Source organism: Salvelinus fontinalis, chromosome 26 (assembly GCF_029448725.1).
Source record: "Salvelinus fontinalis isolate EN_2023a chromosome 26, ASM2944872v1, whole genome shotgun sequence".
In the NCBI taxonomy this organism is placed as follows: Eukaryota; Metazoa; Chordata; class Actinopteri; order Salmoniformes; family Salmonidae; genus Salvelinus; species Salvelinus fontinalis.
The window spans coordinates 41,501,693-41,518,227 of NC_074690.1; the positions used below are offsets into that span (position 1 = coordinate 41,501,693).

Consider the following 16,535-nt stretch of genomic DNA (forward strand, 5'->3'; position numbering starts at 1 on the left):
ATTAAATGCATATCCTGGCTTCTGGGCCTGAGTAACAGGCAGTTGACTTTGGGCACGTCAATCAGACAGGAAGTGGAGAAAAACAGATCCTAGCCTGAAGAAGTTTTAATTACATATAAAATGTGAGTTTTTATTATTGAGTTGTAGAGGGAAAAAATGCGTATATTATGAGACTGTGCTAAGATACAAATGTAAGAGGGAGACACAAAATGAGAGCAGGAAAACTGCTCAAGCATTTGGCTTACCTGTCACAGATGACTGCCTGACCAACACCCGATGCTTCTTCATGAGTGGAGCATCGTAGCCAAGCCATTTTTGGGGGTAAGGATGCTCCACTGTAGGCTTCTTGTCAAAGAAGTGGTAGGAGCCCACAAAGGGATGTTTTGGTGATTTCTTTAGGTTCAACGCTTTGAGACAAATCCGCAGTCTCCGCGTCTTTAGGAGGTGGATGCAGGTCGTATGGGGCTCCACAGGTACATTCAGATCGACGTAGAGGTTGGTGTTCAAAACATTGCTGTTGTGAAAACTGCCTCTTCATCCAATTGTTGAGACAGCCTCGTACTGAACATATGTTTGTCATGTTGACCAATTTTATGATTCTGTGCGGTTCTGTCAGTGTAAAACTATCAAGCTCTCAACTAAATGTACCACTTTTGCATGCGCCAGCGTCGCACAAATGTTGCCGGAAATAGAAACACAGTTGCAACTAACTTGCCGCGATCACTGTGACATTCCAGAACAAGGCGAATAGGATGACTCTCTCCCAATGAACTACACCATATCATCACTCTTCCTCTCTTCTCCTGTGGACTCAACTGATCTTAGAACACCCCACCCATCAACCCACAAACACTAACGCACAAACCCACACTCATAAACACTCACCCTTTGGGGATCTGTCCGACGACGGCCACTTTGTATTGGCTGCGCAGTTTGCAGTAGTAAGAGATAAGTGTTGCTACTATGATCTGTAACACACACATAGACACATATAAGTTACCATGCTCACAAAAACACAACATCGCCTGTCCTGTTGTGTACATGTGCATTTTTGAGTAAATCATTATTTCAGACCTTTGTGGCTTTGCTGTGTTCGGATTCCATGTACAAATACAGGCCGATTATTTAACATAACTAATGACTTCACCATATTTTAATGTGACTGACTAGGCACACACACACATGCACACAGAGAAACACATACACTCCTCTTGATGAAATTACAAAATGATGTGAAAATATGCAACATTAAACTGAAAATAAGGTTAATCACATTCTGGCCTTACTCTCCTATCAGGCCATGGGGACAGGTTGCCCTCTAGTGGTTTTCACTAGACGTGTTGTTCAAGAGACCAAAAGAGAGAGACAGGAATGAGGAGCAAAAGACTAGAGGATGATTGTATGACAAATAAACAGAAACACACAGAGAGGTGTTAGATGTAAAGCAGGGTTTCCCAAACTTGGTCCACGTGTTTGTTTTTGCCCTAGCACTACACAGCTGATTCAAATAACCGAAGTTGGTTCACCCTGGTGTAGAGGACTTACCGTTATGAGTTCTATAGGAACAGGAACAGGCATTTTCTTGTCATAGTAAATGTTGAGTTCTTTGACTGCTATGAGGACCGCCAAGGCCACTAGAGTTACCACCACGGCCGCAACGTTAGTCTCTGGCAGATGTCTACAGATATCTATTAGGAGCTAGAGAGAGAGAGAAAGAAGAGAAGACAGAGAGAAGATAATAGATAGGGATAGAGAGAGAGAGAGAGAGAGAAGGGAGAGAGAGAAGAGAACAGAGAGATAGAGAGAGAGAAGAGAAGACAGAGAGAAGAGAAGAGAATAGATAGGGATAGAGAGAGAGAGAGAGAGAGAGAGAGAGAGAGAGAGAGAGAGAGAGAGAGAGAGAGAGAGTGAGAGTGTTTCTGCATACATGCAGTATTTGGAAAACATTTATAACTTTTGTAAGTGTGAATCATCTGTTTCTGTGTGTGGATGTGTTGTGTGCACTCACATAGACCTGAGACAGCGGTCCGGAGAAGCGTCTAGTGCGGATTCCAAAGAGGTTTGGGAGTTGGGAAAGTACCACGTGTATACCTGCTCCTGTCATGTAACCACGTACCAGGGGATCCGACAGAAACGTCACCACAAAACCAAACCGAATCATGCCCAGCAGAAACAGAAAGATCCCACTCAGTATAGTGGTGCTGGCTGCTATCTGTACTCTGAGGGCATCGCGGGCTACTACATCTATAACTTCAGTCCCATTTGTTCCATTTAGAATCATGAAGGCACTGTTTGGGGCCAGTCTCTCTGTCGTGGTGCCTATCATGATGCTGGTCACAGAAAATGTGCCTAAGGGAACACACACACAAGATTATATTAGTGAATTTATTAGCATATTCCTTTGACCAAATGATATTAAAACATTCAAATTCTCTCTCTTTTTCCTTCCCCCCTTCAACGCTCTGTCTTGCCTACGGAGATGTGTTTGGAGGTGCCAAAGATGCAGTACATGAGTACAGGGTAGAAGGAAGTGTAGAGGCCATACACTGGGGGCACAGAGGCCAGGAGAGCATAGGCCAAACCTGGGGAAACATTACAGAAATGTCAGTCTTCATCGTCTTCACCAAATAGATAGTTATCATATAGTATTCTCAGCCCAAAGAGATGCAACACTAACTTGAGATCAACTTGTGTAAATCAGGCTTTCACCTCAAGCATTGGTATCAATGAAAGATTTACATGTGGTTACATGCAGTGACTTAAAGTAACTAAGTACTCAGTGGTGTAAAGTACTACTTAAGTAATTTATATGGGTAGGCCTATCTGTACTTTAATATTTCTATTTGTCGCAACTTTTACTTTTACTCAACTACATTCCTAAAGAAAATAATGTACTTTTTAAACATTTTCCTTCACCTCCAAAAGAACTGGCTACATTTTGAATGCTTAGCAGGACATGAAAACGATCCAATTTATTCACTTATCAAGAGAACATCCTTGGTCATCCCTACTGCCTCAGATCTGGTGAACTCACTAAACACAAATGCTTCAATTGTAAATTATGTCAGATTGTTGGTGTTTTTTTTATGCTGCTGTCTGGTTGGCTTAATATAAGCTTTTAACTTTACTTCTACTCTAGTATAACAATTGGTACTTTTGAACTTAAAGTAAGTACATTTTAAAATAAATAGTTTAGACTTTTACTCAAGTAGTATTTTACTGGTTACCTTTCACTTTCACTTTTACATTTTCTATACATTTTGGTCAGGTTCGACAATTTAATACTTTTTCCACCATGTGTTGTTGATTTCAAGTTAGGATTGGGCCCTGTTTGTGTGTTCAAACAGTAGACGTGGTACAGACCCATAGGCAGGTGCATGATGCCAACGCTTATGCCTGATATCAGGTCTCCCAGTGCGTCTTGTCTCAATGAGTAACGAGGCAGCCATGACAGGATAGGTACAAAGCTCAGCACAGAATGCTTCAGCTTGGGCACTGAACACCTGAGACCAGGGGGAAGAGTTGGAGTGGTGGAGAGGTGGAGAAGTGGAGAAAAGAATAATACATTTTTGTTATCCATTTGTGACAACAGATATTTGTCTGCTGTGTGTTGAAGTTGGTGGATAGGGCATGCAGGCAACTCAGCTCCTTGAGTGCCACAGTGAGTGCAGGGTTTTGTTCCATTCCATCTCTTACACTTCTAATTAAACTAACCAGGAGTCTTACAGCTAGTCTGGAACATAAGACAGCACACACTGTGGCCATTCAGGACCAGGTTTAATCTCCTTTAGTGGCACATAGAGCCAGGTAACCCTGTGCCATAGGGCTGTAGGTAAAATCGAGGGAGTAAGCCTACATAGGATTTAGAAAAGTGGCGAAATAAGGCAATTAAAATAAATGTTCTATTACATTGACAATATTCTTTTGGGGTAGCACAATTGATTCTAAGTTTGAGCATATCACATTTTTAATAAGATGTTTACGCTCAGATTTTGAATAAATCACTTGCGCTAATCACAGTTTGAAGTCTACAATGTAGTGGGGAGGTTCAAAGGCAGGGTTCCCCAACTGGCGGCCTACTGGCCGAATTTGGCCCACAGAGGTTTTATTTGGTCCCCAAAATTGTCGTATGTCATTGGACACAAAAGACTGTAAAAACACCAGGAAATCAGCTCCAAGTGATTTACATTTTTGAAATTTGCTCCCAGGTATTCCCACACATAGTATAGTGACATGATCGTATAAAAATGCAAGACATTTTTGAAATTATTATGTTTTAGTAAAATACTATATCTGTTTGGGATTCTTTCCGTCAAATTGACTTGTAATTATGTTCCGGCCCCCCGACCATCCGCCTAGTTGATGATCCGTGTTCTAAGGGTTGCGCTACATGGTGATGAACTTAGAGATCAGCCAATTATAACCAGCAACTGTTTTTGCAGCTCCTGCCATAGACTCCTGGTCAAGTCCCATTCTGAGCCATTGTGAATCCAGACATCTTGACAGAGGAAGAGTCGGCTGGTAGACAAGACTATTTCTTATTACTTTTTAAAACAGTAAATAGCCTAAAGTTACTGCTATCTTACAAACGAATGTAACTGTGTTTATTAGTGTGCTTGCTGAAGGCAAGAACGAACACTCTAGATTTCTTACATAGTCTTATTAGGTGTGCTTGCTGAAGGAAAAGCACAACTTTAGAATTCTATCTTAGTCTTATAATTCTAAATAATGTTTGCTTTGCTACCACACACACAACGGAAGCACAATATTGCAGCATAGCATTAGTGGAAACCAAGACTGTTCTCGGGGCAGGCCCTGGTTGTAGCTAGATTTGTTTAAGTAACCGGGGTTAACTTTTACTAACCTTAACATAATTCTCCTAACCTGCCACATTATTATCCTAACCAACCACATTAACTATTCTAACCTGTAGCGTAAGTTCTCCAATCAAAAAGTCACTGCTGCTAGTCAAAACTGGCAGACCTGGCCTGAGAACAGACTTGGTTCCACTAATGCGATACAGCCACAATCATGTCCTCGGATTCGCAGGTGGACACGTTAGAACAGACTCAGTGTCTGTTTCTGTGGCAGCAGAAATGCTAAAAGACTCAAGGTTAGTGTAATTTTGGGTGAAACCAGAAACTGACAGTAAAAACAAGACTTCTCAACACAGAGGTTGAAACATTCATACGATACAACATACGATTTGTTTAACAATTTTAGAAGAAAATATAATGTCTACGTTGCACAGTAATATTGCCATCGCTAACATACTCATCATTTATTTTAGGTATGAGACACTCTTCATGATTCCTTAGAAAAAGTTATGAAATCTGAAGACACATTGCGTTAACACATTAAACCGATCATATTTAGTCTTTCAAACATTAAAGGTGCAATATGCAGAAATCGCTACGCCATTTCCTTGTTACTAAAATTAGAATAAACTCTGTGGCACAATGAACCATGTATAGTGTAGAGAATCATTGAACCATCTAAACTGCTGTGAAATACCTTTTCAATAACCAAAAATATTGTATTTTCAGCTGTTTGAAGATGCTATGCAAAACTGAAAGTAAAAGACGCAAAAACGAAACTTTAGAACGGGAAGCATCGAAATAGCGCACATAGAATAGATCGACCGCGTCTTAGACTTGCGTTCAACACGAATGACAGATCTATAACTCACGTTTCTATGTGATTTGGTCAAGTCGCTCAAAATGTTACATATTACAGCTTTAACTTCCACACAGGTGTGTGAATCGTCTTTCTTTGCCTTTTTAGTGCAATAAACGTTATGGTTTCTTTAACACAGAAGAAGTCGCTGTTAAGCCTGAATTGGCATACCCAAAACCAACGAGGAAGTCTGCAGTGTTGAGAGCGGTTGGATGAAACCAATCAGTACGCCAAGAAAAATTCTCAAACGTGCAATCCCGCTCTAAATTTTTATTATTTTTGACTCACCATAAGTTCTATGATAGATTGCTTGCATTCAGATTTTTATACTGTGTGTACTTTTTTAACTAAAACCAATAAAGATTTGCAAAACGTAGCCCTTTCCACTCACATTCCCTGTCATCCTGTATACGGGTTGAAAATGGCACATTTTGTCATTGATAAGCGCATAAATTGAAACGCAGTAGCTGTACAGTAACATCTTATGCATGACGTAGAAATTCAAGTTCTCCACTTTACAGCGCTGTATGAGTTTTGACTGACAGCTGTTATAAACTTGAGGACAGTGCAACAAGAAGATGCCCCCATTCCACACACTAATTGGACTACTTTTGCACATTTGTTGTTGTCTGAGTGAGGGAAATGCTGTACATTGAGAAGAGTCGATGTGTTCTAAAAGATGAGACATTGAGGATTCTAATAAAGACCGTGTTGATCTCATACAATCAAACCACACACCCAAGAGTCCAAATGTCTACGTCACATTTACATATTTGAAAACTCATGTAATTTACACTATCAATGTTTATGATTGTTATGTTTAATCCACAGATGCAAGAATGTTATTCACTGGGTTGTCCTGAACCGAATGAGCATTTGTTTGTCGTATTGTGAATACAATTTGCTGTGGAACACGTACCTGAATGCACTCATGACTCCATTCTATGTGCACAAAAATGACAATCTGTTTCTCTGAAATGCCTTTTGAAAGTCTACCACTGGAAGATTGTATTTTAAAACTTAGCTAGCCATGTCCGCAATAGAATAAGCTTTAAAATGATTCCCATGTGACCCAGCTCATGCAGCGTGACACAACTCCTTTGCATAGAGTTGTCAGGCTGCTGATTGTTGCCTGTGGAATGTTGTCCCACTCCTCTTCAATGGCTGTGCGAAGTTGCGGGAAGTGGAACATGGTATCGCACACATCAATCCAGAGCATCCTAAACATGCTCAATGGATGACATGTCTGGTGAGTATGCAAGCCATAGAATAACTGGGACATGTTCAGCTTCCACGAATTGTGTACAGATCCTTGCGACATGGGGCGTCCATTATCATGCTGAAACATGAGATGATGGCAGCGAATGAATGGCAAGACAATGGGCCTCAGGATCTCGTCATGGTATCTCTGTGCATTCAAATTGACATGAATAAAATGCAATTGTGATCGTTGTTCGTAGCTTAGAACTTGGTGAGGACGATGAGCAAGCAGATTACCTTCCCTGAGACAGTTTCTGACAGTTTGTGCAGAAATTCTTTGGTTGTGCAAACCCAAACCCACAGCTGTCTGGGTGGTTGGTCTCAGATGTCATGACGTGGGCCTTTCTGGGTAGAGCTAGTTCTCCCCCCCCCCTCTCTCTCTCTCCCCTACACCCAGGTTTTGTTATCTCAGGTCGTAAATGCCTGGAGGAGACTCTCTCCCTCTGGCCATGCAGAAAGAGACACATAGCGAGAACAAAGGATTTCACATTGCGAACTCCTAAATCCCCAACATGGGGATTTGATACAAAATGTCCACTTGTGAGAAGGTGGGGATGTCCAACCTTCAGATCACGTAATAATAATTACAGAGAATTTATTTGATAAAATAACAGTCTTCACTTTAATGATGCCAAAGACATGACACAGACGATCCCTCAGGTGAAGAAGCCGGGTGAGGAGGTCCTGGGCTGGCGTGTATACAAGTGGTCTGTGGTTGTGAGGCCTGTTGAATGTACAAATTCTCTAAAACTACATTGGAGGTGGCTTATTCAGTAGTAGAGAAATGAACATTCAAATCTGGCAACAGCGTTGGTGGAAATTCCTGCAGTCTACCTGCCAATAGCACACTCCATCAAAACTTTGTGTTGTGGGACAAAGCTGGACATTTTAGAGTGGCCTTTTATTGTCCCCAGCATGAGTTGCACCTGTGTAATAATCATTCTGTTTAATCAGCTTCTTGATATGCCACAACTGTCAGGTGCATGGATTATCTTGGCCAAGGAGAAACACTCATTAACAGCGATGTAAACAATTTTGTGCAAAATATTTTAGAGAAATATTATTATTGTGCTTCTGGAACATTTCTGCAATCTTTTATTTCAGCTCATGAAACACTTTACATGTTGCATTTATATTTTTGTTCAGTACCCACTCAAAAAGACAGCCAAAAGTTTGTTAAATTCCCAATGTGTCACTGTGCTTTTAACCATTTTAATGCACAACAAAGTTCTGTGCAGATTATTAAAGCAAATGTGATCTCCACAGACCTGCAACATGTGCATGCTATCTTGAACATGCACGCTTTCTAAGATTACATAGGAGGACATTTATAGTTACAGTAAACTTCAAGACAAATATGTCCATGGATGTCTTTCTAATTTTAAGGTTGAATAAATACTGTTACAATAGTAAGATAGTGTTAACTTTAGGCTATTTACCTGTATTGCAAAACGTTTATTGAAACCATTATAAAGCTTCACTTACCTTTGCTGATCTTCATCGGAATGCACTCCCAGGACTCCCACTTCCACAAGAAATGTTCATTTTGTTCGGTAATGTCCATCATTTATGTCCAAATAGCTATTTTTGTTAGCGTGTTTGGTAAACAAATCCAAAGTCAGGAAACGCATTCACTAAAAGCAGAGGAAATGTCAAAAAGTTCCGTAACAGTCAGTAGAAACATGTCAAACGATGTATTGAATCAATCTTTAGAATGTTTAACGTTCCAACCAGAGAATTACATTGACTTCAGATGTGCGATGGAACAGAGCTCCCTCTCATGTGAACGCGCATGGTCAGAGCATTGTCAGGTCATGATAGACCTGACTAATTCCTGTCTCCTTCGGCCCCACTTCACAGTAAAGGCATCAGACACGATTCTACAGACTGTTGACATCTAGTGGAAGCCGTAGGAAGTGCAAAATCATCCATATCCCACTGTGTATTCAATAGGTTGAAAATCTACCAACCTCAGAATTCCCACTTCCTCTTTGGATTTTTTCTCAGGTTTTTGCCTGCCATATGAGTTATTTTATACTCACAGACATCATTCAAACAGTTTTAGAAACGTCAGAGTGTTTTCTATCCAATAGAAATAATAATATGCATATATTAGCAACTGCGACTGTGGAGCAGGCAGTTTATTATGGGCACCTCTGGGCACCTTTCATCCAAGCTACTCAATACTGCCCATGCAGCCATAATAAGTGTTAAGGGCTTGTACTGTAAATAAGCATTTCATGTATCTGGTTGAGAGAATGCCAAGAGTGTGCAAAGATGTCATCAAGGCAAAGGGTGGTTACTTTGAAGAATCTCATATTAAATATATTTTCATTTGTTTAACACTTTTTAGGTTACTACATGATTCCATATGTGTTATTTCATAGTTTTGAGGTCTTCACTATTATTCTACAATGTAAAAAATGGAAAGATAAAGAAAAACCCTTGAATGAGTAGGTTTGTCCAAACTTTTGACTGGTACTGTAAACAAAAAATATTAACTCAACATGTAAATAAAGTGTTGTTCCCATGTTTCTTGATTTGAAATAAAAGATTCCAGAAATGTTAGATATGCAATAAAAGCGTATTTCTCTCAAATGTTTTGCACAAATTCTTTTAAATCTCTGTTAGTGAGAAATGTATCCTTTGCCAAGATAATCCATCCACCTGACAGGTGTGGCATTTCAAGAAGCTGAACAAACAGCATGATCATTACACAGGTGCACCTTGTGCTGGGGACAATACAAAGATACTATAAATTGTGCAGTTTTGTCACACAACACAATTGCACAGGTGTCTCAAGTTTTGAGGGAGCGTGTAAATGGCATGTTCACTGCAGGAATGTCCAACAGAGCTGTTGCCAGAGAATTTAATCTTAATTTCTCAACAATAATTTTATGTTCATTTCTTGACAACAAGCTGCTTCCAAGGTCGTTTTAAAGAATGTGGCAATACATCCAACCAGACTAAAAACAGCAGACCACATGTAACCATGCCAGCCCAGGACCTCCACATCCAGCTTTGTTACCTGAAGAATCGTCTGAGAGCAGCCACCAGGACAGCTGATGAAACTGAGGAGTTTTTCAGTCTGGAATAAAGCCTTTTTGTGGGGGAAAAACTAATTCTAATTGGCTGGGTCTGGCTCCCAATTGGGTGGGGAGCAAGACTCTCCATCGCCCCTACGCAATCATGTGAAATTCAAAGACTAAGGCCTAATTAAATTATTTCAACTGTAACTCAGAAAAATCTTGATATTGGTGCAGTGGCTTCTTCATTGCTGAGTGGCCTTTCAGGTTATGTTGATATAGGACTCGTTTTACTGTGGATATAGATACTTTTGTACCTGTTTCCTTCAGCATCTTCACAAGGTCCTTTTCTGTTGTTCTGGAATTGATTTGCACTTCTCGCACCAAAGTACGTTCTTCTGTAGGAGACAGAACGCGTCTCCTTCCTGAGCGGTATGACGGCTGCGTGGTCCCATGGTGTTTAAAACCTCTCTAGGTAGCGTCCCACCTGGTCAACATCTGGTGAAATTGTCAGACAATATCTTCTTTAAGTAAATCAATTAAACCTTTTAATGCATTTGCAGACAGAAGTTGACAATGGAAACACAGTGCGTAGGTTTCAGAGTAAGTTCTGCTCCCCACCAAAGGGCACAGCTGATTTTATACATGTGGTCACTCCCTAGTGGTATGATCACCTAGGTCAATGTATGTGTGTATCAATAAGCCGAGGTTACCTAATATTACAGTAGCTTCTCTGAATTTATTAGCATTATCCACTGTAACATACGTCTCTTAATCTAGTTTCGGTCTGGCTCAGACCTAGCCTGCAAGCACACTCTCGCAACAGCCAAGGCTTAACCATAAAAACTAATATAGATAGCTTGTGCAACATATAGTGGCAGAGTTTTTAGACACATAGCAACAGTATCTCATTATAAGGCCTGCAGCAAAACATATGAATCTTAAGGTCCCCTTATTCAATAATGGGTCTTTGGGACCAACCCACTACAACGTGAATTCAACCTATTACTAATGTGAAATCAACCAAAGCTTGAAACCCTAAGCCCATTTTCAAATTTCTTGTTGAACCCTGGTTTGAATTGAAATGATAGCTGTTGAAGACATGGGCCTAAAAAGCATAATTGATGATATATGATTGATAAAGTATATTTACTTTTCATTTGCTCTGTTAAATCTACCCTTTGAAATGACTTTGATTGCAATAGTGAATGTATTGAGTTTTTAAGTGGTGTAAGGCGTTCCTCTCTCTCTTCATAAGAAGAGGTGGAGTAGTGATCGAGCCAAGGCGCAGCGGGTTGTGAATACATGATGATTTATTAAATAAACAAAACAGACAAAGACGAAAACGAACTATACTTGATATAACTAACAAAATAACAAAACGATGTAGACAGACCTGAACAAACGAACTTACAAATACACGAAGCACGCTGACACAGGAACAGACTACATAAACGCACGAACAAACCGAAACATTCCCGTATGGTGTAACATCGACACAGACACAGGAGACAATCACCCACAAACAAACAGTGAGAACGCCCTACCTAAATATAACTAACAAAATAACAAAACGATGTAGACAGACCTGAACAAACGAACTTACAAATACACGAAGCACGCTGACACAGGAACAGACTACATAAACGCACGAACAAACCGAAACATTCCCGTATGGTGTAACATCGACACAGACACAGGAGACAATCACCCACAAACAAACAGTGAGAACGCCCTACCTAAATATGACTCTTAATTAGAGGAAAACGCAAACCACCTGCCTCTAATTAAGAGCCATACCAGGCAACCCAAAACCAACATAGAAACAGATAACATAGACTGCCCACCCAAAACACATGCCCTGACCATAAACACATAAAAAACAACATAAAACAGGTCAGGACCGTTACAGAACCCCCCCCTCAAGGTGCGAACGCCGGGCGCACCAGCACAAAGTCCAGGGGAGGGTCTGGGTGGGCAGTTGACCACGGTGGTGGCTCCGGCTCTGGACGCTGTCCCCACACCACCATAGTCACTCCCCGCTTCTGTCTTCCCCTCCCAATGACCACCCTAAAACTCACATCCCCTAAATAAACGGCCAGCACCAGGAGAAGGGGCAGCACCGGGACAAGGGGCAGCACAGGGACAAGGGGCAGCACCGGGACAAGGGGCAGCACCGGGACAAGGGGCAACACCGGAACAAGGGGCAGGTCCCGGCTGATATACTCTGGCAGATCCTGGCTGAGGGACTCTGGCAGGTCTATGCAGGCTGACGGCTCTCGACGCTCATGGCAGGCTGACGGCTCTCGATGCTCATGGCAGGCTGACGGCTCTCGATGCTCATGGCAGGCTGACGGCTCTCGACGCTCATGGCAGGCTGACGGCTCTCGACGCTCATGGCAGGCTGACGGCTCTGGCTGCTCATGGCTCTCTGACGGCTCTGGCTGCTCATGGCTCTCTGACGGCTCTGGCTGCTCATGGCTCTCTGACGGCTCTGGCTGCTCATGGCTCTCTGACGGCTCTGGCTGCTCATGGCTCTCTGACGGCTCTGGCTGCTCATGGCTCTCTGACGGCTCTGGCAGATCCTGTCTGGTTGGCGGCTCTGGCAGATCCTGTCTGGTTGGCGGCTCTGGCAGATCCTGTCTGGTTGGCGGCTCTGGCAGATCCTGTCTGGTTGGCGGCTCTGGCAGATCCTGTCTGGTTGGCGGCTCTGGCAGATCCTGTCTGGTTGGCGGCTCTGGCAGATCCTGTCTGGCAGGCGGCTCTGGCAGATCCTGTCTGGCGGGCGGCTCTAGCGGCTCCTGTCTGGCTGACGGCTCTAGCGGCTCCTGTCTGGCGGATGGCTCTGTAGGCTCATGGCAGACGGGCGGCTTTGCAGGCTCATGGCAGACGGGCGGCTTTGCAGGCTCCTGGCAGACGGATGACTCAGACGGCGCTGGGGAGACGGATGGCTCAGATGGCGCTGGGGAGACGGATGGCTCAGATGGCGCTGGGGAGACGGATGGCTCAGATGGCGCTGGTGAGACGGATGGCTCTGGCCGGATACGGCGCACTGTAGACCTGGTGCGTGGTGCCGGAACTGGAGGCACCGGGCTAAGGATAAGCACCTTCCTACTAGTGCGGGGAGCAGGAACAGGGCACACTGTATTCTCAAAGCCCACTCTTTACCTGATGCGAGGTACCGGCACTGGTGACACCGGGCTGAGGACAAGCACATCAGGATTAGTAGGGGGAGAAGATACAGTGTGTTCAGGGCTCTGGAGACGCACAGGAGGCTTTGTGCGTGGTGCCGGAACTGGAGGCACCGAACTGGATACACGCACTACAGAGAGAGTGCGTGGAGGAGGAACAGGGCTCAGGAGACGCACTGGTAGCCTAGTGCGTAGTGTAGGCACTGTAGGTACTAGGCTGGGGCGGGGAGGTGGCGCCGGAAATACCGGACCGTGGAGGCGTACTGGCACTCTTGAGCATTGAGCCTGCCCAACCTTACCTGGTTGAATGCTCCCGGTCGCCCGACCAGTGCGGGGAGGTGGAATAACCCGCACCGGCCTATGTAGGCGAACCGGGGAAACCATGCGTAAGGCCGGTGCCATGTATGCCGGCCCGAGGAGACGCACTGGAGACCAGACGCGTTGAGCCGGCCTCATGACACCTGGCTCAATACCCAATCTAGCCCTACCAGTGCGGGGAGGTGGAATAACCCGCACTGGGCTATGCACTCGTACAGGAGACACCGTGCGCTCTACTGCGTAACATGGCGCCTGCCCGTACTCCCGCTCTCCACGGTAAGCCTGGGAAGTGGGCGCAGGTCTCCTACCTGCCCTTGGCCCACTATCTCCTAGCCCACCCCCAAGAAATTTTTGGGAATTACTTACGGCCTGCACTCGATAACTGCTCCACCACACAGACTGGAGGAAAGACAAACCAGGTTAGACAATACACACGTGAACCACAAACACACACAGACAACACAAGCTAAGGCCAGAGTGACGAGCCTGAATTACCACACATAGCAGTGGCGGTCGGTGCCGTTTAAGAAGAGGGATGGCGATAATTTTTTTATGAGCATGGCCTAACAGTGTTTCTATTACAGCATATTGGATGACTGTCATTCATATTCTAGTCACCCAGCGAAACGTAACATCGATAGTTTTAGGCTACTACATGATACTCAAATGTTTCCTATACCCATCATGGGGTTGAAACAACCTAGCATATGAATGAACGTTTACAATGTAGGTGCACAGGTTGAGAGAAATTTTAGTAAACAAGGTAAAAGACATTCAATACCGCCTTACACACTCTTTCCAGCGCCTAGCTGATCTGGAGCGTAATCATTAGTCCAACAGTTGCAAATTATAGTTTTTATTGGACAAATTCAGGTATGTTTACAATTGGTTCATTCATCCTCCCTCCTCTTCTCTTTAACTATTCCCCAGGTCGTTGCTGTAAATGAGAATGTGTTCTCAGTCAACAAAGCTGGTAAAATTAAATACATCAAATAAATGTTTCTCTGTTTGCTTCCGTTTAAGAAACATTTTTCAATAGAATTGGCGGAATGAATACAACCCCTGATCAAAAGCAAACACGTTTAAATTTCTTATCAGCCACATACAAACAGCATGATCTCTTTTGATCGTTGTATAATTCCTTTTCGCATCTACGCGCTTTCCTCCTCTCACCTTTTCTGTCACGTTCCTGACCTATTTATGTTAGTTTTTGTGTGTTAGTTGGTCAGGACGTGAGGTTGGGTGGGCATTCTATGTTATCTGTTTCTATGTTGGTTTCGGTTTGCCTGGTATGGCTCTTGATTAGAGGCAGGTGGTTTGCGTTTGCCTCTAATCAAGAGTCATATTTAGGTAGGGCATTCTCACTGTTTGTTTGTGGGTGATTGTCTCCTGTGTCAGTATGTTTGTTCGTACCACACTGGACTGTAGCGTTTGTTTGTTTCGTTTCGTGTTTTGCCATCATCGTTGTTAATAAAGATGGCTTATTTCCCAAAGCCTGCGTTTTGGTCTTCAGATCCCTCTCTCCTCACCTCATCCGAGGATGAGGAGAGCGTCACCCGTTACACCAGTGGGATGTTACTATCTTACCTGAGGGAATCTTTCACCCGCTCCTTCAGGAGAGGTCTGGTGGAGTGAGTCCGTCTTCTGGCCAACTCGTCCAAGCAAAGCTCGTTCATAACATCCCTCTCCACGTAAAACTCCCCAGCCCTCTGCTCCTCAACTCCCATGGCTGTCTTCCAACACTGAATGTCTGTCTGTTTATTGCTTTGTGTCTCTCTCTTTTCTTTCTTTCTGTCTATGTCTCTTTGTCTGTCCTTCTAGGCTGAAACAATGTGCAGAAGAGAAACCTCTTGTTCCAAAACAACAGAGGTCTCACAATTATCAACAAACTGTCAAACACCCTGATAAGAGGTACAAAAACAAGAAGCTACTCTATGTTCCAAGCTAGTCTGAGTGTACTCCTGGCTGTGTCTTTGTTTGTATCTCAGTCGGACCTTCTTCATTTCTGGGTGCAGGACAATCCCTGGTATTCTGGTTCTAACAGAGACTTAGCTGACTGATTCGGTCTCGGATAAGGACATTGAGATTTGTGGTTAAAATATCTTCAGGTGTGATATATTGCAAAAAGGGAAAGGAGTGGCTGTTTATGTCAAAACAACACACTTGGCTTCATGTTGTCTAAATATTGCTCTTCCCAAGAAAATTAGCGGGTTATAGAAAAGCCAAATAAACCCAAATACACATGTATTTGTTGTTGGGATTTACCACTGTGATTAGTGAAAACAGAGGATGGATCAACAACATTGCAGTTAGTTACAGTATGGGATCTTACTTTGAGACAGGAAAATAATCCTGCAGCAACAGGAAATGTGAATTATTATGTGGAGTGTAATAAATTGACATTTTCGTAGATGTTGATTCATTTTTCGTAAGGGAAAATCAAGTCTGAAATTGGAAAGTGAAAATTACATACTTCAGAAGATTTTTTCGACCTTAAACACACCACACGTTTTATGTCAGGGTGATCAAACTAATAACGGCTAATGTAATAACTTTTCTAAATGTAATAACTTTTCTAAATGTAATAACGTTTCAATATTGTTAATAATAAAACTGGTTTATGTAATAACTTGCCAGTAAATATAATAAAACGTTGAAAGGCTGATATAACAACTTTTTTTTCTGTAAATGTAATAAGTTATACCAGTAGTTATTACCTTAACCGGTGAGTAACAACTGTTTTGATGAATAAGGTAATAACTTCAACCGATGTAATAAAATACAAAAATCAATGTTTTAACGTACTATTTCCCTCAATTTGATATAAATAACACCACCAACAAGCTGTCATGACCTGTCCCTTTCTGGGTGTAGATTGTGGCTTCCCCCTCTCCCACACACAGGCTATGTTATCTCAGGTCGCACATTCCTGGGGGAGACTCACTCCCCCTTTTCATGCAGAGAGAGACCACAGAGTGAACAAAGGATTTCACGTGGCCGAACTCCTAAATCCCCAAAATGGGAAAATGAAACTTTTTGTCCACTTGTGAGAATCTGGGAAGGG

At 42.9% G+C, this 16,535-nt stretch overlaps 1 protein-coding gene across 1 annotated transcript in view; it reads right to left on the reverse strand.

Annotated features, from left to right (window-relative positions):
- LOC129824375 (solute carrier family 26 member 6-like) overlaps window positions 1-15,537 on the reverse strand; it is a 36,268-nt gene extending 20,731 nt beyond the window's left edge. Inside the window, exons 1-6 of the mRNA XM_055883963.1 lie at window positions 15,059-15,537; window positions 3,364-3,503; window positions 2,472-2,582; window positions 2,009-2,349; window positions 1,546-1,698; window positions 886-968 (exon numbers count right to left, since the gene is read on the reverse strand). Coding sequence (XP_055739938.1) covers window positions 886-968; window positions 1,546-1,698; window positions 2,009-2,349; window positions 2,472-2,582; window positions 3,364-3,503; window positions 15,059-15,198 — 968 coding nt within the window. The 5' untranslated portion in view covers window positions 15,199-15,537. The remainder of the gene's footprint in view (window positions 1-885; window positions 969-1,545; window positions 1,699-2,008; window positions 2,350-2,471; window positions 2,583-3,363; window positions 3,504-15,058) is intronic.
- Between the last annotated feature and the right edge of the window lie 998 nt (window positions 15,538-16,535).